The sequence below is a fragment of the Tinamus guttatus genome, unplaced genomic scaffold, assembly GCF_059628265.1.
Source record: "Tinamus guttatus ecotype Peru unplaced genomic scaffold, ASM5962826v1 Tinamus_guttatus_pri_ptg000563l, whole genome shotgun sequence".
In the NCBI taxonomy this organism is placed as follows: Eukaryota; Metazoa; Chordata; class Aves; order Tinamiformes; family Tinamidae; genus Tinamus; species Tinamus guttatus.
This window is the reverse complement of record NW_028289097.1, coordinates 1,670,887-1,692,196: the sequence shown is the minus strand read 5'-3', so window position 1 is coordinate 1,692,196 and position 21,310 is coordinate 1,670,887. Positions and strand designations below refer to the sequence as shown.

The 21,310-nt window shown below is 61.3% G+C and overlaps 1 protein-coding gene across 1 annotated transcript in view; it reads right to left on the bottom strand.

Moving 5' to 3' along the window:
- Positions 1–10,531, bottom strand: part of ITPR3 (inositol 1,4,5-trisphosphate receptor type 3) — a 36,860-nt gene extending 26,329 nt beyond the window's left edge. The window contains exons 1-3 of the mRNA XM_088534462.1: positions 10,143–10,531; positions 4,678–4,748; positions 1,577–1,698 (exon numbers count right to left, since the gene is read on the bottom strand). Coding sequence (XP_088390588.1) covers positions 1,577–1,698; positions 4,678–4,748; positions 10,143–10,231 — 282 coding nt within the window. The 5' untranslated portion in view covers positions 10,232–10,531. The remainder of the gene's footprint in view (positions 1–1,576; positions 1,699–4,677; positions 4,749–10,142) is intronic.
- Positions 10,532–21,310: the final 10,779 nt, after the last annotated feature.

Here is a 21,310-nt window from a genome sequence, read left to right as displayed (position 1 = left end):
CGGCTCGGCAAGGCATCCATCAGCACCGCAGCTCCCCGGCATCCGGCTGCACCTACAATTATCCAGCTGAGAAAATACCAAGCCTCAAACCCGCTTAATAACAAAGGCACAAAAGCCCGAGCTTGGAAAGGCACCAGCAGGAATCTCAGACTGCCAGCTTCTCCTCACGACACCTGGACTGCTGCTATTTCAGGAAATTATCTCCTTGGGTTGAAAGATGTTCTCAGCCCGCAGGAGATGCTGATAAATCAAGGTTGGATTTCAGCTCCCTGCCAGGACATCAAGGGGCTTTGCGGCACAGCCAGCACGGGAAGCAAATTGCATGAGCTCCCAGGCTCACTTGCTGCTCCGCATTTCAAATGCACTTGGGCACTTCCCAGAAGGGCAGCACCAGGGGCAGCGTTGGAGGAACAAGGAAATTCCACAGTTTCTTTAAGACAAATAAGGCCAAGGTTCAGCCAGGCAGCCTCAGAAACAAGCCCGTCTCTCCTTGCCAGTGAACACAGGTGTTGACATTGCAAGGGATATGCTAACCAAAAGCGGGAAAACCGAGTGTTTCCGCGTGCTATGTGGTTAGACACAGCAGGATGCACCAACCACGTCTTGGCATCTCCAGCGGGAGCCGGGATGCTCTTTCCAGACACTTTATTAGTCCTTACTCACCAGGCTCAGCACAGGCAAAACAGGGATCTGTGCAGCCTGTGCTCTGCTTGAAGTCTCATTAGATGATTTAACAAATCCCTCCTGAACTCCAGCTCCATGAATCATCCCTGCGGCCTTGCCAGCTGTCTGACGCAATTACGCAATGTTTAGCATGGGCCTTTTCCAAACCTTGTGGAAGTCAACAGGAGCCTCCGACTTCCCTGGGCCCGTTGGAGCAGGTCCTGCCCGCAGCGCGTCCCAGCCCAGCGCGGACTCCAGAGCCAGGGAAGCCTCGGTTATTTATGGCTAGAGAGGGGCTAGAGCGCTGGGACAGCCTGGCCGTGTGGCCAAGGGCTTCCCCCTGGGCCAAGGATGGACACGTCGGCACCACATGAAAGTGAAGGAGCGATCGGGAGCCTGAGATGGGGGCCAGGGCAAATCTGCCCCTTCTCAGGGAAAGGGGAGCCCATCCATGGCCAGCTAAGAGCATCCCACAGCAAGCACAGCCTGCGGTGCAGCACATCTCCCTTGGGGCCAGGCCACCCATGGGCTTCAACCCTTCGAGCCTTGCAGACACTGCAGCAACACCAAGCACCTTGCAGAGACCTTCACCCATTTAGAAGATGCCACGGTGACCTGCAAGCTGATGGCTACTGGGATCCTTCCTCTAGTACGAGGTGGCTGTGGCTAATGGTCCATGGTGGGAAGAGGGTGGTGGGACAAATGAGAGATGCCCTAGGGTGCTGGGACAGACGAGGGACGCCCTGGGTAGTGCAAAACCCAAGAGAGGTCCCGCTCCCCCGTGCAGGATCTTTCCAGGAAGGAAAACATGTTGGCACCTTCCCAGCGGGAGGTTTGGGTGTCAGCCAACCAACCCCAGAGACTCTTCACCTCGAGGGAAGATGGTGCCGTGTCCCGCGCAAGCTCTGCTCACCTGGAGTTTCTGCAGCAGCACCACGTCGGCGATCTTCTCCTTGTCCTGCTTGGTTTGCTTGGCCTTCCAGTACTGCTTCTGGGCAGAGTAGCGGTTCATGGGACACACTTTGAAGAGGCAATCTGGAACGAGAGGAGGCCGAGCATGAGGCTGCTCGGCACGGCGCTCCGCACGCCGCCTGCCTCCAGCAGGGACAAGCTATGGGACAGGAGCACATCTGCCTGCAGGACACAGCTCCATGCCAGGAGCAGCCCCTCATCATGCAGAATGAATGGGTTCCTTCCAAGGGTCCAAGCCAGACCTGACCAGGGCTGGTGGAAGGTCCCATCACTCCATAGCTGCAGGATCAGTTGCAGATCTAGGTAAGCACGTCCAAGAGTAACTCCACTTAGGGACATGGTTTAGCAGACGTGGTGGTGGTGGGTTCACACTTGGACTTGATGATCTTGAAGATCTTTTCCACCCGTAATGATTCTATTCTGTTCACTTCTTGGTCTACAGATAGAAGCGTTTCTATTGGAATGACCAAGCAGCTTGGGAAGGAAGGGGCTGGGTTGCCAGCCCCGCGGTGGCCGTGCCATCGGGATGTGCCAGCATTGCAAACGCCCTCCTACAACTCCTCATGAAGAGGATAAATCATCAGTGCTGGAAGCTATAAGCAACTGCTCCTATAAATCCACATGCAAAATGCTGCTCTTCAGGGCCCCCAAAAACCCTGTTTGGAGATGAAGGGTCCAGGTCCCGGACCAGCGAGTTGACGTATGAGACCAAATCTCTGGGAATCTTGAGCCAGTTTCCCAACTGGGATCCAGATCAGCAGCTCCGCAGGGCAGAGGCTGAGGGCAGGAGGGGCTCCTTAGCTGGGTCAGCCTAATTACTTCTGAAATGGCCCAGAAACTTCAGACACAAAAAGAAAATCATTCCATCTCTGGCGCAGGGCCGAGGCGCTGGCGCGTGTTTATTTACCTGGGAGTGACGAACACACCAGTGCGGAGCAGGGATCTTGCCGGCCCCGCTGCTGGGGAGAGGCCAAGTTTCACCTTTCGCTTTGCAGGTCTGTTTGCTAATGGCAGGTCCCACGCCAGGGAGCGCGGGGACGCTGGCGTTGGAAAGGGCTGGAGCCGCTGCCGGGGCGCTTTGCTGCGCTCGCTCGCACCACGGCTCGAGAAGCCCCTTGGCTACCTGCAGCACCTTAAATCGTTTTCACTTAATCGTTAATTAGGCTGCAATAGCTGCTGGTGGAAAGGAGAAACTGGGACATGGGGAAGAGGGGAAAAAAATAACATAAGAGCTATTAAGACACCAGCCCAAAACTGGCCCTGCCTAACCCCCGGGGTGCTCTGACACCCCGCGCTGAGTGTTGCTGCGTCCTGTCTCTTGGTGCAAAGTTGTCCTGCAAACCGGGACACCGAGGCACAGAGCAGTTCCTGGGGCTGGCACGAAGGCAGGCCCTGACGGAGCCCCCGGCACCGCGGCACTGCCCGTGTGCTTGCGAGGCAGGCAGGAAAGCGGGCGAGCGCGGAGCCGAGCGCGGAGCCGAGCGCGGAGCCGAGCGCACGGAGCCGAGCGCGGAGCCGAGCGCAGAGCTGAGCGCACGGAGCCGGGTGTGAGCGTGTGCTCCGAACCGGCACAGAGGCAACGGCGCCTGCGGAGCCACGGAGGAACCTCTGCATTTCCGGCGGAGCGAGAGCATCCTGCGGCTCCGGGCTCCGCGGCTCCGGCTGCGGCACCCGCTGCCCGCGCGCCCGGGCAGCCCGGGGCCCCCCGCTGCCGTCCAGCCCAGGATCGAACCCCCTTCTCTGCCTTTCCTGAACGTGCCTGGACGCAGGGCTGGAAGAGCCTTGCGGGGAGGGAAGAAACCAGGAGAAAAGCAAATACAAGAGGCGCCAGGCGCCTCTCGGGGCCCAGCCCAGGCACCGCACAGGCCGCTGGGCCAGGCAGGGACAGGCTCCCGCATTGCCCAGCATTTCCAAAACCTGCTTATGCTCAAATCACCCTTTGAATGCAGCACTGAGGCACAGAAGGAGCAATCGCCCCTTCTGCAGCGGCAGACAAGGCCCCATGTCCCCACATCCCCGGTGGAGCCGGGACCTGTGGCCACGTTCCGGCAGTGCAGGATAGGGCAGGGACCGGCCACAGGATGTGGGGACGGCAGCCACACATTAAAATCCTCTTAAGCCTCTTGCTGCTGCTGCAGGGAAACAGAACGGGTCTGTTATTTTTACCTTGCTCGCAGCGATAGCTATCGAGCAGGGAGACCGCTACTTTTCCGGCCATTAAAACCAGCGGCTGGATATCCTGATAGGGGCTGCATGGAGCAGAGCAGAGTCTAGACCAGATCTGGGTCTGGAAAAGAGATTTGACGCCTGCCCATGTCCGGGCAGGGAGATAGCGGCGCGCTGGGACGGGGACCTGCCGGCACGGCCGCGGGAGCACAGGCCTCCCCACAGCTGCTTCCAGCTGCTCCTGTCCACGGGAATATCCGCCGATGTCCGGGGTGCGACAGGCACCAGGAACCAACCAGCCCGGGGTGCTCCTTGGGAACAGCCTCCTGCCCTGCAGTTTGCAGCACGCCGGCACATGGGGCACAGTGCAAAGGACAGCTCGGGGCAGGAACGCGGGGCAGGAATGAGACGCTCCGGGCTCAGAGCAGCCGCTTCCTTGTAATGACTCCTGCTCCCGTGGGGAGCCCCATCTTGAGTATTCGGCCCTTGTCCCGCTCCAGGAGCTGCCAGCACCTCGCAGACCTGCCCTGGGGCTTGCAAAACCACGCAGGGAAGCGCAAAGAGTGATGCATTCCTGGCCCTCCGCTGACTCATCCCCCTTTCCGGAGGGCCCAGCGCTCCGGGCAGCCGGGCAGGGCTTTAACGCCTCTCCCTGCCTTACAAACCGCAGCTTAATCCCCCGCTCCCTCCCAGGTGCGGCCGTAATTAGCGCTTGGCGCTAACGGGCTTGCAGCGAAACGGCCCGCGGGCGCAGCCGCCCTGTCCTCCGCCCGCGCTCCGGATGGGATGCACGGGATCTCTGGGATGCGCCGACGTGGGCATCCCTAGGGACACGGCCCGGGACGGGGCTGCGCGCGGGGGGTTGTCCAGTCTCACCTCGGAACTTCTTGGGCGGGTTGTCCAGGTCTCCGGCCGCCGGCTCCACCACGCACCGGTCGTCCACCAGCCTGCGCGGGGGCGAGAGGGTGAGAAGGCAGCGAGCACAGGGGGTCCCTGCCCTGGCCGTCCCCGTCCCCATCTCACCATTTCACCAGGAGAAATGGGCTCCGCTTCCACCCAGGACTGGGGCACAGCACGGCCAGAGGCTCCAGGGAACCCCCCCAATAACCGTTACCTCCTCGGTGGTGCCAGCTCTGCCTGTTGGACACATTGCATCTCCTCCCTATCCCCCTTTCCTTGTTTTCCCAACGTAGAGCAAAATCCCACAGGCGCTGCCCCACATGCTGTGCACCTTCCCTGCCACTTTGGGATGAGCGGGATGCTGCCAAGGTGAGGAACCGGACGGGCCGGGTCGCACCAGCCTGTCCCGGCGCGTGGGATGGCCGGGCATCACTGCGGAGCTTCCAAGGGAATGAGGCGCTCCGGCAGGACAGGCTCTGCCGGCTCCGCTGCGGAGCCTCCTCCCTGCCTGGGGCCAGGAAGTGCGGATCCATCCCCACCCGTGCCAGGCGGGATCCCGGCCGCCGCTCAGCCCGTGAGCGGAGCGAGGAACCCAGGCGGGATGTGATCCTGGCGGGAGCACCGGGGGGAAGCCAGGTCCCTGGGATGGGAGGCAGGATGAGGCGCGGGAAAAGGAAGTGAGCTCGGATCCAGCGTGGTGCCGGGGCTGCCAGGTCCTGTGCCCAGCGTATAGTCACGTATGTAAAATGGTGGCTACCAACAGCAACACGGCATCGCCCCAGGACTATAAAACCCAGAAATCCACCGCTTTCCAATAACAGCACTTGGAGCATTTTACTGCACAGGACCTGCCTTGGCACTTGTGGTTGGCAGCGTAAGGGGCACCGAACTCGAGACCCAACAAGCCTTTTCCATGGGATGAGACAGCAGGGATGGAATTGGGCGCATTTCCCAAATTCCTGTGGGGCTGAGGCTTGGAAAGGCAGAGAGAGAGATGAAGAAAGAGGAGGGAAACCGGCGCAGAGAGGAGGCAGCTGGCGCCGCGGGCCGTACCCACGTGAAAGCCCTGCCCGGCGCCGCCTGTTTTGGTTTGCACTAACAGAGCTTTTACAAACCGGGGTTGCACAAACGCTGCTGGAGTCAAAGGAGAGCCCTGGGGTATCGACGGAGGCGGCCGCAGTCGCCCGCGTCTCCAAGACCAGGATCCGCAGGGCCGGGGGCTGCAGCGATTCCCAGTGCCGAGTTCGAGCAGGAAAGCAGCGAGTGCCCCATTCCCTCCAGCACCCGAAGTAGCAGAAAGCTCCTTTATGCACTTAAAAAAGGTCTTCCGTCGTGGCTAAGGGTCTCTGAGGAAGCAGCTGACCCGCGCGGCCCATTTCCAGTGCCGAAGTAAACAGCGACTCTTTGCAAAACTCAGGAATCTTCCACCCACACCAGCTCCGGCTGGAGAGTTTGCCTGCAACGTCTCCATGCCCAGCGCGCCCGATCCACAACGCGGCATGGGAGATAGCGACCTGCCAGGCTGGAAGGCTTCATTAGTTAATGATCTCAAAGCAGTTTCAGTGTCTTTAATCCTGGGATTACACACTTTGCAGGAGTGCAAAGCGTTGTTTTTTTTTAAACTGATACTGCAGCTTAACATCCTTCAGGGAAAAAAACTGCTGAAAACAAGAGGATCCTGACGTGCTGGACATGAGTCACCTGTGTTGCTGCTGGGGCCAGGACACGATTTGCCTAAATAACCCACATTAGAGCAGAGCTGCCTCCGCTGCTGGAGCTGCAGGAGCTCTGCGCTCCAAGCAGGACACCGGGCACGGAGGTGCCGTCTCCGGCCTTTCCCAGGTGTTCATGCAAACACTGGCTCTTGGAGCACGGACACCTGGAGAAAACCTGCGGAGAAGCCGCAGGCTGGTGCATCGATAACCCGCTACGCTGCCCCTTTTGCAGCTGCCCCGGGCAGGTCGGGTCCCAATCCTGCACGCAGACGAGCATCTGGTTAGCTTTAAACCGCGCAAGTCAGCGCGAGTGGTTCCAGTGGGGCTTTCGGCATGCCTGAAACCGAGCACAAAGTGATCTGCTGGAGGGGGGCCAGGGCGCTTGGCCTCGCGCGAGGCAGAGCCGCCGCCGCCGCGCACGGGAAGCGGCTTTCCCGCCGCTGGAATCCGCATGGATCCGACGGCCCCGGCCCTCCCCGGGGATGGCAGCCAGCTGAGCCGGATGCAGGAGAAGGGAGATGTGGAAAGGGCTCCCTGAGAGCGATGCCGGTCCCTGCCATGGGAATGGACCGGTGCCACCGTCCCGCTCCCGCCCGGGAAGCGGAGCAGGACCAGACAGGGGATGCAGGTGGCCACAAAATGGCTCGCCGTGGGGACGAGGACGGGGCGCGCGGCCCTGCGCGCTTCTCCCGTGCGCCGGCGCCAGCTCCTCCCGGCCCAGCAGCGCTGCAGTTACCCTTTAACCAGCTGCATTTCCCTGAACTGCTCCACCCTGCAAGGCCACCTGCAGCCACCGCTGCAGCCACCAAAGCTGCTGTTCGGTGGCTCTGCCACCAGCCCTGGCGGTCCCCGAGGGACAGGGACAGCCCTGGAGCGAGCGCCTTCCTGCTCCGGGGGACGCGAGGTGTGGGAATAGCACACTGGGAGGATCAGGGATCAGGCTGAGGACTCCGAGCTCCCCTTCCCTCTCGGCTGCAGGTTTCCTTGGCACAGACCCCGCAGCGCGCCCAGGTCAGCGGCGACGCCTCCAGCCCAGAGCAGGATCCGGGCCCGTTTCAAAGAGGTGTTTCCTTATCCAGCTCCAGAAGAACCAGATTTCCCGGAGCAAACCTGGCAGGGGTTACCGATGGGTGCTGGGGCACTGGGGACACCTGGTTTTGGCAGCAGCGAAGCCGCAGAGCGAGGCCAGGCCGCTTGCTCCATCTTCAGCTTTTCAGCACACCTGGGTGTCCAGATGGGCCTCTCCAGCCCAACACAAGGACTCTCCACCCTCCAGGAGGACATTTTTCCTCCATCCAAGCGCCTGCCCGCTGCAGCCAGCCCTGCGGGAGGGTTTCTGCCCGGAGCCTTTGCGGCACCGCTTGGCCTCTGCGCCAGCCCCCTCCATCACACCCCACACGTTCCCTTCAGAAAAGGAAGAAAATGACCACTTAAGATGACAGACTTTTTTGAGATCAGCATTAGCGAGGAGGCTGATGCTGCTACGCTGCTCGTGCTGGCCCCCTGCTCCGCCAAGGGACCTCCTTGGTCTCAGCAAACCTGCCTGCAGAGCCAAGTCCCGTCCCAAGCAAGCAGCTGCTGCAGCTGCAAGCAGGACGGAGAGCAGCGCGGGGCCGCACGTCCCCAACAAATGTTCTTCCAAAAGCTGCTGCTTGTCCCCAGCGTGGACACCTGGGACAGACGGAGCCCTAAAAGCCCCGGTGGCACCTCCGGACCCTCCTCCCCTCTCTCTGCAGGCTGGACGGCGGGCGCTTCCGCAGGGCGCGCAGCCGGGTGTGCAGCGCCGGGGCCGGGGCTGCCGAGCCGTTTGCCTTGCAAATGAGCCCGCGAGGTCCCCCGGCGAGCAGGAGCGCTCAGTGAGTCACCCCAGCCTTATCACCCAGCGGTTTCAGGTGTGGTTGGGTCTCCCCAGGCCCTGGCCACAAGGGAAAGCCGTGGCAAAGGTGGGAAAACACCTGGATGAAATGGAGCTGCGGAGAAGTGGGGCTGGCCCCAAAACCCAGCGGCAACACTCAAGTCTCAAAGGAAGCCCAGCTTTTGCTCATAAGTGAGATGAGGAGCACCCTGCAAAAGGTGGACGTGGGTGTCAGAGCTACAAGGAGGCTGGTGCTCCAAATACCAAAACGCCTCTGGATTTGGCTCCTGGAGAGCTAGTGGGACCTGCTGCTAAAAATCCAGCACCAGCTCTGACTGCATCACCCTCTGCACCCGATTTTGGGCAGACTCGGAGGGTGCTCCGCGTGGAGCCACCACGGCTATAGACCCTCCTTCGTGACATCCTGTCCTGGGAAAGCAGGCCAGCACCAGGGAGACTTCTCCAAAAACAGCCCTGGGGAAACGTTCAGGGCCACGGGCCGAGCACACGCACGTGCCCAGAGGTCCCGTGCAGACAGGCTCGTGCTCTGCACGGGCAGCAGGGGAGCCCTGTGCTCCACGGTGGCACGCAGAGACATTTGCACCCACGACAGGGCGGTCTGGGGCAGCCCGCCCGGACGCAGACTTGGGTGCACAGAAGTTAAAGGCTGCGTGGCGTGTGCCGCGCGGAGGCTGCGTGCGTAGGCGAAGGTATGCAGGGCCCCGGCTGCACACAGGCGTGTGGGAGCAAGTGCATTCACTGCTTATACAGCCAGGCAGCTCCTGGCCCAGGAACCCCATCCAAGCGCACATTCCTGGCTGGGCTCACCCCTGCGCGCAGCGTGGGGCAGCCGCGGGCACCGACCCACCTCCTCGGAGCAGCCCCGGCACCGCACACGGCTGCGGGCCAAGAGTCGGGTCAGGGAGCCGGACAGCCCTGGGAGCAGCGGCATTCCCAAGCACATAAGCAGTAATTCCCTAGGGCTTACCCCATAGAAAAGCCCACTTGCACCCAGCAGAGCTCGCCACATCGGGACACGGACACTCCTGGCACCAGAGCTCAGATGCTCACAGAGAGAGAAGCCCTCATCCAGAGAAGGGCACATTTAAAGGTCTCATCCTGGCTTTGCCCACCTGCTGCTTTGGCAGCACCCCCGGCTTGCACAGAAACACTAGGGACAAGGGACAGGTCCCCAAGTCTCTGCCCATGCCCCCAGACCCACGCGCTGGTGGCCGAGGTATCCAGGGGGCTGCAAGGAGGTGGCTCAGCCTGGACCCCCAGGGCCACTCAGCTCCCGCAGCACCGGCCAGGGCCACCCTGGGCTGATGCCTCCTGCCTGGAGGAAACGCGGCCAGACAAACCAGAGCCCCGTGGCAGCCAGGCACGTCCCAGCAGAGAGCAGCCTCGGTCGTGCAAACAGGGCGGAAAGCGCTTGGAAAAGCCCTTTAATCACCCCGTGCCCACGGGGAGGGTTGCGGCTGCCTAAGTCCCTGTGTCAGACTTGTGCACCGCCTCTTCCTCATCCCACCGACCCCTCACGCTGCCCAGTTCCCTGGAAAACTGCAAACTTTCCCTGGCAGCCGTTTAAACCCATTCTGTCCCCCCCAGCCCGGACGCAAGGAGAAGCTGCCAGGACTGCCCGGGTAGCTGGAGTGCCAGGTCCCTTCCAGGCACCATCTTGTCCCCAGCAGCAGCCCCGGGGACGGGACAGGACGGGACACTGGGGCCGCGCAGCCTCCCACACCGCTCTGGGCATGGTCCTGTGAAGCAGCCTCCACCCCTTCCCTTCCCTTCCCAAGGGGGTAAATAACCCCCCAAGGGGGTAAATAACCCCCCCACTCTATCCAAAGAGGGCTTTGGGGCTCGCTCACCCCAAGGTGCTGATGAAGCCATTGACAGAGCCCTCGGCGTAGAGGGAGACGATGTCCCCGACGTGCAGGAAACTCGACATCTCATTCATGGTCGCCTCCGCTTCCCCGAGTCACCTCCCGGCGCAGAAATCCAGCATGGGCCGAGGCAGGGAATGCCGCTCCGGAGGTTTTTCCCAGGCGCCGAGGGCACGGGCGCAACTTCTACATGTGGCGCGCAGGACACGAGCCAAGCGAGCCCTGCGCGCCGGGGAAGAGGCTCGACTGGAGGCTGCTCGAGATGCGTGCGGCGGCCCTACCTGCAGCCAATGGAGAGCGATCAGGAAGTCCCGCTCGCAAAGAGAGGAGGAAAAAAAAAAGAAAGAAAGAAAGAAAAAAGCATGCAAATATTTTTGGCCTGGGAGGGGACCCGGAGCCGCTGGGGGGTGCCCAAAAGGAGGCCCCACCCTCGGCTGCCGCCTCCCAGCACCGCCGCGTGCCCAAGAGAGCCGGAGCTCGCCCGGGAGCCGGAGCGCGTCCCGACGGGCTGCCCGAGCTCGCTCCGCGCCCGAGCTGCTCCCTCCATCCCCGCCGCTTCCCGGGGCTCCTCGCCCGGAGCTCCTGGCCCGGGGCGCTCGTTTTCCCCGTGGCTGCAGAGCCGGGTGGGCATCGGCGCTGCCCGCGCTCCTGCCCTGCCCTCGGCTGCCCGGCTCCGCGTCCCGGCTCTCCCAAGCGCTCCCAGCTGCTCCTTGCCAGCGATTCCCGCCAGCCCGGCCGCGGGAACCGGGAACCGGTGCTGCCGGCTCGGCGGGGCAGCCCCGAGCGGCTCCCGCTGGATGTTTCTGCCCCAGGCGAGCGCCTGCAGCACGAGCCGGCCCGGCGCTCCCGTTTGCCCCGCGCCGCCGCCCCCCAGCCCAGTTTTGCTGCACAGCTTTTCCCCGTGCAAGGGGGAGCAGATCCCGGCTCGACCAGACACCAGCTTCCAACCTGCCCAAAGCAACAGGGGCCCGAGGGCTCTCCCCGCACCCCCAAACTGACCGCCTGGTCCCCCCGGTGCAGAGGGACCCGTCCCTGGGGACCCCAATGCAGCAGGTCGAGCCAGGAGGGGGGGCAGGATGCTGGACTGCCCGGCAGCGCCCACGCTCCCGATTTAACACTGGCGGGAAAGGGCTGCATCCTCAGAGCATCTTCTGGACACCACAAGCGTCCTAGTTCCACACTTTAATTAAACTTCCCTGCTGTAAAAACCATATTGGAAGTGGGGGGGGAAAAAAAAAAACATGATGCTTTTTTTGGGTTGATTTCCCTCCTGTCCTCCTTTCTTGCAAACAAACACACAGGTTTTGGAATCTAAACCTTGCCCTAAATAGGGATTTTTTTTTTCCACAAGGAAACGGACAGGTCCCCTGGCAGAACAAAGGGAAAAAAAAAATTAGCGCAATTCCTCCGGGGGAGATGCGAATTCAGGTCCATCAGGATTAGCTGCATTTTCAGCACAGGACAAATTTAGAAGCCTTTATCTCAGGGCAGCAGAGGGGGAAAAGAAAAGATCACAAGGAAAAAAAGGGCTCCTGCTAGAAGCAAATGAAGGTTTCAACAGGAGCTAAAAGCAAACCCTGGGGAATGCGGGACCAAAACTCCTTGTGCAAACCGGCCACTCAGAGCAAATGCAGCAGCTCGGCCGGGGGGACACCATTGCGTCCGCGGTGGGGCCACCACGGTGCTCCTGGTGCCACCTGTCCCCCCCCCCGGTGCCACTGTGGAGCTCACCAGGATCCCAGCAGTAAAGATCACCTGGAAGCGTAAAAACTCATTGCGCTAAAAACTGCTCTGCCCCAGGGGCTCCAACCCTCCCATCCTGCAGAGCATCCCTGCACGCTGGCCCTGCAAGGCGACAAATTTGGGTGACGGGGACATCAGGACAGCTTTGTCCCCACTATGGTCACAGCAAAGGACCCCAAGCACCTACAAAGCAGCACTTTGCTAGCACCCCCCAGCAGGTGCTCCTAGAAGGAAACTGCACGTGGATCCACGCACGGACGCGCTGCAGAGGCCGTGCCCGGAGCAGCTCCTGGCCGCAGGGACGGGAATGCGGCCGGGCTCCCCCGGCTCTGCCAGTGGCTCAGGGGAGATAGAGAAGTTAAAAATAAGAGCGCTTCCTTCCTTACCCCCTACTTTAAGCCAACGTGATAAATAAAAACTGGGAGTTTCTGCCTCCCGGAGAGGAAGCGGCGGCAGAGGGGAGGCCGGTGAGTCAGTGGAGCGGCCGCCGTCCCCGCGCCCGCTCCGTCGGCGCTGGCGGGGCCGGAGTCACATTCCTTTCACATGCTGAAATCGCTCCTTTGTGGCAGCCGCTCCGGCTGCGGGGCCGCCTCCCTGCCCCGCTCCCAGGACGCTCCCCTTGGCAAGGGGGACACCCGACCCTCCCGCCCGCCTTGGCCCCAGCCGCAGGGTTCGGGTCCCCACGGGCCAGCCGGGAGCCCGGCTGGAGCTTGAGCTTGTCCTGAGCAAACCCCGGGAGCAAACGCACGCCAAAGACTCCGGAGCAGCGCTCGGCAGAGCGTATCCCCACTAGGGCTCATCCCACTGTGGAAAACAGGTTGGCCTGGTGGCACCTCCGGAGCATCCCACAGTCCCTGCTCTCTCGTGTGCTCTGCTCTCAGCCTGTCGTCTCGCTTCCCCCAAGCACACATGGGCACCGCGAGGGGAATAACGTCCCCAAACTCGCTCCAGGGAACCCTGTGCAAGCTGCCGCCATCCGGCACGGCCCGCTGGAGCCAGCCCCGGGGCCGGGAACGCAAGGGTGAAGCTGCCTGGAATGGGAAAGGGAAAAATAACTGCAGGCTCCATTGCCGGAGGCGTCGGGAGGGAAACACTCAGGCCCTTGTGCGTGGAGCGGAGCGGGGAGGCGGGACAGGGACGCGGGGCAGCCCCGCGGGCCCCAGCACATAAAGGGGGATTCTTTGCCCTCACCCGCTGCCCTCGTCACCCCTGACCCCGCTGCTGCCCACGGACACAATACGGGGACAGGACAGGCTCCGCACAGGGCGCTTTGGGTGCCAGCGCGCTGTCCTCCCACGCCAGCACCACGCGGAGCGGGACAACGTCAGGACTGGAGCTGCTCGGGAGGAAAAGGAGGTTGTTTTAACCTCCTTCCTCCTCCGTTAGGTTATCGGAGCCCAGAGCAGCCAAGCGCTGCTCCGGCGCGGAACGCGGCGGTGGCTCCTCCAGCTCCCGGATCCACTTTGCTCAAGTGGCAAAGCCAAAGCGCAGGCGGCCTCGGAAAGGTGGCCGAGGTCTGCGGCGCAGGGACGAATCCCCTGGGGTCCCTTCATTAACGGGCCGAGCGCGGGGCCGGCTCCCTCGCGGCCGGCCCATCTGCGTCCCCGCGGGGACGGCGGAGCAGCTGCCGCTCGCCGCGACTTTGACCCACATCCTCCAAGGTGCCGCGGTCCCGGTTACCTCGGAGGACCCGGCCCTCCATCCCGGTCCTTCCCTGGCACCGGGGCACTGGGGATCACGAGCCCCGTGCGCGGAACCTGCTCCCCCGTGCAGGGACCCTCATGGCACCTCCCGGCTCCGCAAGTGGGGAAAAACAGGACAATGCGGAGCCAGGTCCTGGGCAGGCCGGATGCCCTGGGGATGGGCACCAGGAGCAGCTGGAGCCCTGGCACGGGCAGGGAGCCCCCATGTCCCCTGTCAGCCTCCCTGGGAAGGGTTAATCATCGAAGACACTTTGTACTTGGGTTTAAAAATACAGCGGCTCCCCTGGCAGCACGGTTGCAGGCAGCTTGCAGGTACATTTCCATAGTTGAGCCAATAACCTTCCCCCAAGGGAAATTTAGGGCTTTTTTTTCTGATTAAAAGGGGAAAAAATAATAGTGGGGGATTAAATATAGCACAGAACGAGAGAGCAATTAGCAGTTGCTGTTAGCGACGCCGGGCCGGGTTCGGGACAAGCGCCGCAGCCGGCCAGGGAGCGGCGAGGCCGGGGGAAGCAGCTGGAGCCGCTTTCCCAGAGAGCAGAGGCCGGAGCCCGGAGCAGCACAGCCCGGCCCACGGCAGCAGCCCGTCCACGCCAGCCGCACCTAAGGGACACGGGTTTTATACACTCGCCTTTATCAAAAGCAAATGGAAATGTTTGCCCAGGCCCATGACTTCCCTAGTAGTCAGTGCCCGGGTGGAGCTGCCGGCCGTTCCCTCCGGAGCGAGCGGAGGGCCCCGCTGCCCGTCCCGTGGGGCGCGTTGCCCAAGCGGCCTCTCCGCTGCCCAACGCCGCCGCTCGCTGCTGCTGACCCGCATCTCGCTCGTCGCCCGGGGCGCCGGCTCCTCCGCGGCTGCACAACCTCCTGCGGGGCTGCTGCCCGCGGCGCCCGTGCGGGAGCATCGCAGGAGCAGCGCCCCGTGCCAGGCACAGGGATGCTCCGAGGGTCGGTGCGGACAGGACGGAGCAAGGAGGCACCCGCTGCCAACCAGGGACGTCTCCTCCAGGGCCTCCATTTCGCCCTGTAAAGCTGCACACGAAATGGCTGATCCCAGTTTCTTGCCTCCTCGGCAGCTTTGGGGGATGAGTTAGTGCCAAGCAGTCTAATTGCAGCCTTTGCTGAGATAACCGCACACGCCGCCGCCCCGCGAGAGGCTGCGCCAGGGCCGGCTGCCGCCCCACGGGCACGGGGCCACCGTCCCCTCGGTCCCCTTGTCACATCAGTCACTCGGGGGGCACCGGGGGCTGAGAACAGCGACCTGGCCCGTTTGGACAGCAGAAACCCCAGAGGGAAGCAAGGGACACAGCTGGGGACCAGGACGGGAACATGCCGGGACCAGCTGTCACACACAGGTCCCCATCACAGGCTCCGGCCACAGCCGGGGCTCTCCCTGCAGCAGGACCCCAGCACCCAGCCCTGCTCCGGCCTGCGGGAGCAGCTTTCCAAGCTCCCATCCCACTTGGATGAGACCCAGCAGAGCGAGACTCAAACGCACCAGCAGCTTCGGGAAGAGCAGGGACAGGGTCCCGCAGAGCGAGTCCTTGAACGCTTCCAGCTCCGGCACCGCTGCCGCAGCCTCGTCCTCCTCGGCCCAGGCACTGCCCAGCTCCACGTGCCCCAAAGCAGCAGCATTCCAAACCCTGCGGGAGGAAACCATCCAGCCCCTGGGAAATCCCTGCTCTTAAAGGCTCTTCCAACTCCTCCTCACCTGCAACTGAGTGGCCAGAGCTCCGGGTGGGTCTTCTCCCCCCCCCCGGCACTGCTGCCCCGAGCACCGAGCTCAGGGCTCGCTCCTGCAGAGCTGCCGCCCGTGCTCCAGCTTTGAGGAACAAGTCACCGAAAAACCACCCGATTCTGCAAACAACTGGATGCCAGGAGGCCCCAGCTGTGGAGGGGATGCAGCTGCTGTCCCGGATTTTCCAGGGAGAGCCAAAGCTGGACGGGACAGGCGGAAGCCCTGCATGCAGCCAGCCCTGGCGCGGGCCAGAGCCCCGCAGCAGGACCCGTGTGGAGCCGAATTCCTGGTGCCGGGCGATGCGGGCGCCCTTCCTTGGGCCGATTCCAGCACGGACCAGGAATGCGCTGCCAGGCCCAGGCTCCCGCTCGCTGCGGAGGGAAGCGTTAGTCACGTTAGTCACGCTGAGTCCTCCCTCCACGCTGCTGAGTCACCAGCAGCCCCGGGCCGGGACACGGGCGGGAGGGACATGGGGATCCACCGGGAGGTTCTCATGACGCTGTAAACCACGGCAGTCACAAGCTAAGAGGGAGGAAGAAGAGATGTCTGTGGTTTATAGCTGCTAAAGAGAAAGAAACTATATGGGGTGTTTTATTTGCAGGGCCGGAGCTGGTTTTAAAAAATTATAGGTTGCATTATATTGCATTTTATATACTGCCGTTAGACCCCAAAAGCTCTTTCTGTGGCTGCGCAGACACTAGTCACAGGAGCTCAAGGCATCTGCCTAGGAGGGCCATGGCTGGGTGCAAGAACAGGCTGCATCCACCAAGGGATTCGAAAATTCCTGAGTGCAAAGCAGGAATTAGATCTGCTGGAAAAAGTAGCCGTTGCTCCTGTTACGGAGAGGCCAGAAGAAGCAGTCAGAGCATGACATGGGAATTTCCTACCCGCCGGCTGCTTCAGCCACTGGCCTCCAGAGTCTGAATTATTCCTCTCATGCAATGCTCAAGATGAAGGATTTTCTTGAAAAATAGAGTCTTTGTTTCACAAACACTTCTCCCTTCTGGTCTGGGGCTCTAAGCGCTCTTTGTTGATTAAATTACAATCTCTGTCGCAGCCAGTGCGATACCATCAGCCAAGAGAGATGACTCCTGCGGCCTGTCTGAATCGCTGAGGACGAGTCTTTCTATAAAGATGCCCTGCAAGGAGGAAAAGCTGCATGTTAGAGAACAGCCCCAGGCTTGAAAAACACCAGGCTCCGTCCCTAGCGGCTCTGAATTCGGGGCACAGATTGTCTGGTTGCCCTGTGATTTCGGAGCACCTGAAATGCCGGGATCTGCAGCTGGAGGCAATCTCCTAAAAACTCCCAGCCACCGTCATAACGCAAATGGGTCGCAATAAAAAATAAATTAGTGTGAGTCCACAGAAGCCAGCAGAGCTCTATCCGTTTTACAGGCTGAAGATCCAGATGAATATTTCATTTAAAACATTCTATTACTTTGGCTCATGTCATTGTAATATCTGAGTGCCTCGCATTCGTAATGCAAGTGGCTTGGTGAGACCTGGAAATCTCAGATGGAAAGTTATCTCAGTGTTACTCCATGCTCCTGTAGCACAAAGGAGCCTTCGTGCAGGTCTGGGGCTTCTCGGTGGCGCATCCAGGCATGTAATAAGCTGAGTCCCATGTCCCACATGTCCCACATGTCCCAGGGCAAGGTGGCCCTGCAAGCGCAGGAGGGTGCAGGAAATTGGATTGAGCCTCCCGGCACCCGCGCAGTCCCATCCATCTTCCCAATTGGAAGAGCTGCGGAGGCTGCAGCGCTCCAGGGCTGGATCATCTTCTCCTACCAGCACAGAGCAAAATAAGGAGAGTGCAAGGGCCTCTATCTCACATGATTTGTGAGCACCGTGGTTTGCTCGAGCAGCGCACCAGGGCTTGTGAGCTGCTTTCTTAAAATGCACAGCACAGGATGTGGGAGCATCACGTGGGGCAGCGGCTCCTTCTTTAGGGGACCGGCCCGGCTGTGCCCACAAACAGCAGAGCAAAATAACGTCCCGGCTCCGTTACTGCCACCCCGGAGCCAGCGGGAGAGCTGAGCGTGGCCCCTGCAGCCTCCTGCTCCTCCGCGGCCCCACGTCACCGGCACGGAGAGCACGACCGGGGACAGGACACGACTTCATCCCCTTTTCCAGACCAAGGTCAGCAGCCAAGTCCCGCTGCTTCCCAAAGGGGAATGCGCAGCCCCGAACCTCAGGCGAGGCCAACCCTTCCTCCTGACGCTTTCGAGCCTTGCGCTGGTGTTTGACATAGGACCCGGCAGAGGGAGATTGCTAATAATATCTATGTTTTATATAGCACTTTCTTTGGGCGATCTCAGAGCAATTTACACAGAAAGCTAATCTATTTGGAGCTCAAGGGCCCCAGGGACATCTCATGGACACAGACTTTTGGCACCCAGCAAGGTGATGTGGAAAGGGGCTATTGCTCTAGGCTGCTGTGATAGCTCTGCTAAACCAGCCTAGCAAAGGAGGTACCGATGGCTCCAGTTCTTTTGCCCTTGTTAGGGTCCAGAGTGAACATCCTGGAGGTCAATGGAGAGGGGGGTTCACCTCTTTCACAGCAATAGTTTCGTTTCAGTTATGGAAGTCCCATTTTGCAATGAGCCCCGGAGCCTGGAAAGCAGCCGAGCGCGACTGGTGCCGAGCCCTGTCCCAGCTCCGCGCTCCGGAGCCGGGACGCGTCGCCGTTGGGCAGCAGCCCCCGCTCCCGTCCGCCTCGGGGCCCGCGCGCGCTGCCGGCTTTGTCCGGGGCTGCGCGCTGGGTGTGTGCTTCCTGGCATACAATTCCCAGATTAGCAGGAGCCGGGAATGAGCTGCCGCCTCCCGAGGACACTGCTGGAAGCCCGGGAGCTGCCAGGCCTGTGAGCTACAGCGAGCTGGACACCAAGGCCGTGGCCACCTCGTGTCGCCTTCTGCGCAGGGGAGCAGAGACCCCTCAACATAATAGTTATGCAAAGCTTGAAAACCCGGGAGCATAGCTCATGTGGGGGCAGGAAAAGAGGGAGAGCTGGGGAAAGCAGGAGGAAAAGTAATTCAGCACAGAGCTGTTTAATAGGAGCAAGTGAAGAACTGGAGGGAGAAGCAAGGCCAGTAAATGCTATTCACGTTAAATGCTACATTTAAAAAACTTCAAAGCAAAACATGGCCCTGCAGGTCTGCCTGGGAACACTCGTGGGTCCTCTTGCATGGGACAGGATAGGAAGAAACGGGAAACACGGGGGAAAGCAGGAGGACGAGCTGGCGCCGTGGGGCTGCTCTGGCCGCGTGGAGGAGCAGGATGCAGGGAAGGAAGGATGCACCTCAGGGAGCCCCATTTGGTGCCCTGGGGAAGCTGCACTCCAGCAGCTCCCCGCCGACATCCAGAGCCCCCGGCAAACTCAGGCTGCCTTCCTAAAAGCTCCAATCTGTGCCCACGCTCTGCAGAGAGAGGTGGCCGTGCAAAGAGCGCAGCAAGGAGGGAAAAAGCCCCACGGAGCAAACAATTCACTGAAACTCCCGGCCTGCCCGGCGTGAGACAAAGAAACCGCCTCTGCACACAGTTTTGCTTGGCTATTTGGGAGTTTCCCATCCTCCTGTCGCAGTTCCCAAAGAAAAGGCAATACAACCTGTCCTCGAGCACAGAGGAAAGCAGGAGGTTGCAACGCGACCCCCACAGCCCCCTCCCTGCTCCCAGACGGGCTCTTCCTGTGCACGGAGCGGAGGAAGCGGCTTTTTCCTCTGGCTCCGGCCGCCCCCGGCCCGGGAGGCACGCGCTGCAGCTCGCTGCCCTTGTCCCGTGCCCAGCGCAGGCGACGGGAGCGACGAGCGGCGCACGGAGCTGCCGTGCTCGAGCACTCACCGTGTTCCACCGCGCGGGTTCCCTCAGGCGCTCGCTCCGAGCTGCTCCGAGCTCTGGCCAGCCTGGAGGGCAGCGGTGCTTGGGAACGGGGCACGGATCCGCGTGTGTGCCCTGGAAGGGAGCAGGTAGCGCCCAAAGCTCTGTGAAGAAGGAGAAACTGAGGCAGGGCACGCAGAGCCAGAGATCTCAAAAGCCAGTTCATCAAAGCAAGCTTCTTAATAAATAACTGTTCTGAAGGGTGCTGATTTTTTGCAGAAATCTCCTATTCTACCGCAATGGATTTATAAGCCGACACTATGCGATTTTAGGCATGCATGGTGTCTTGTCCAAAATGCTGGGATGGGGGATACAGAAATATGGTCCCAGGGACTGACCCTGCTGAGCCCAGAGCGCAGCCAGGTGTGAGCTGGGGCTGGGGCTGCAGGTGACAACCAGCAACCAGAAATAACCAAGGAGTTTGATCTCCAAGTTCATCTCCAACAAGGAAGGGATAGGGGCTCCATTAGTTGAAGTATCTCTGTTGTTAATGGACAAGTCCACCCACTTCGAATCCAACAGGAAAAATTGGGGACAATATGGAGAAAATCAGGTGGGTCTCTCCCGTCCCCACTCGCTGGGAGTCCATATGATGACACGGGGACCGCACACAGATATTTGCAGCTGAGGAAGCCACTCACCTCCTGTATTTATACAATAAACTATGAAAAGGGATATTTATAAGTTATTTTGTTCTAAACAGATTACAGCTTGACAGCTCCTCCACTGGCTGAAAAACACAAGCTGGCTGGGGCTGATCTCTGGACACGGCACCAGCCCATTTGATTAATACCCAACACGCTCCAATACCCATTATAGGAACAAGGCCTAGATCTGTTGGCTTTTTTAATCAATTTGATAAATCTCATCAATGCGAGAAGTGCTCTGCCTGGAGCCTCCTATTCTCTCTTCATCCAGAGCCCAGGGACAGCCGGGCTGCGATAAACGGTGTGGAGCCCCCCAGCTCCGCCAGGCTCCGTGGGGATCATGAGAGCCCCGCCAGCCGCTCCGCAGCCGCATCCGAGCGGGGACATCCCGGCAGGGTTGGAGCCTCCCTCCCGGGAGCCGCGGGAGGCGATTCCGCGCAGCGCTCCGTCCGCGCTGCCTTGTCCCGGGGGGATACTCGGGCTGGATACGCAGCTCGAGAGCATCTGGATGCTGCGGATGCGGGGGACGGGGTGCCCCGTCCGGCGCTGTCCCCGTGCGCGCACCCGGGGCCACGGCGGCGGCTCGCGGGGATCCCCGCACCGTTCGGCCCGGCCCGGCACGGCACGGCACGGCACGGCGCGGCTCGGGAGGTCGGAGACTGCCATCTGGCGCCGCGAGGAGGCCGGAGACGCCTCCGCGGTGGCTCCCGTCCCCTCCGGAGCTCACGGGGAGCTCGCCGAGGCGCTGGCCCGATGGCAGCGGCTGCACGGGGGAGAGGCAGGAGCTGGGGCAGCATCTGCTCCCCGTTCCAGCTGCATGGAGCTTCCAAGGACGAGAGGCTGCGGCGGAGAGCCAGGCACGGTCTGAACGGATGACTCTGCAAACGACGCTTTGGTTAACACTGTTTCTAGCCGCTGGTCTTGGAAAAAAACTGCTACTCCTTCCCTGAGTCCTTGGATGTTCACACACTTGGGCAGGTGCCCGTTCTCCTGCACAGAGGGGAAACTGAGGCAGGGCAGGGACACCGTGAGTGACAAAATCCAGCACAATCTGCCCTCCAGGCTCCCAGGCCCTTCTAGCTAGCTCTGGTTTCCCATGTGCCCGTTCATGCTCGGCTCAGCTACCGCAGGCTGCGGCCTGGAGGAAGGCTGCTTCTTCCTCCTCAAACGCACCTAAAACTGTCTGGTCATCGTGACGGGTTGAAACCGAGATTCACCCGCCCCAACAGCTGCAGCCTCCTCCTCTGTGCTCTGGAAGCCACCGGGGCAGCCAGGAGCAGGAGCAGGAGCTTCTCCCGCACGCAGAGACCTCGGCCCTGCTCTCCGCAGGGAGCAGCTCCCCCGGCACTGCCGGGAGCAGGGGCTCCAACGTGCACCCAGTGGCCGCACAGATTGAGGCTGCATTGAGCAACTGGTGAAAACCACATCCCAAAGTGCCCTCTGAATTCTGA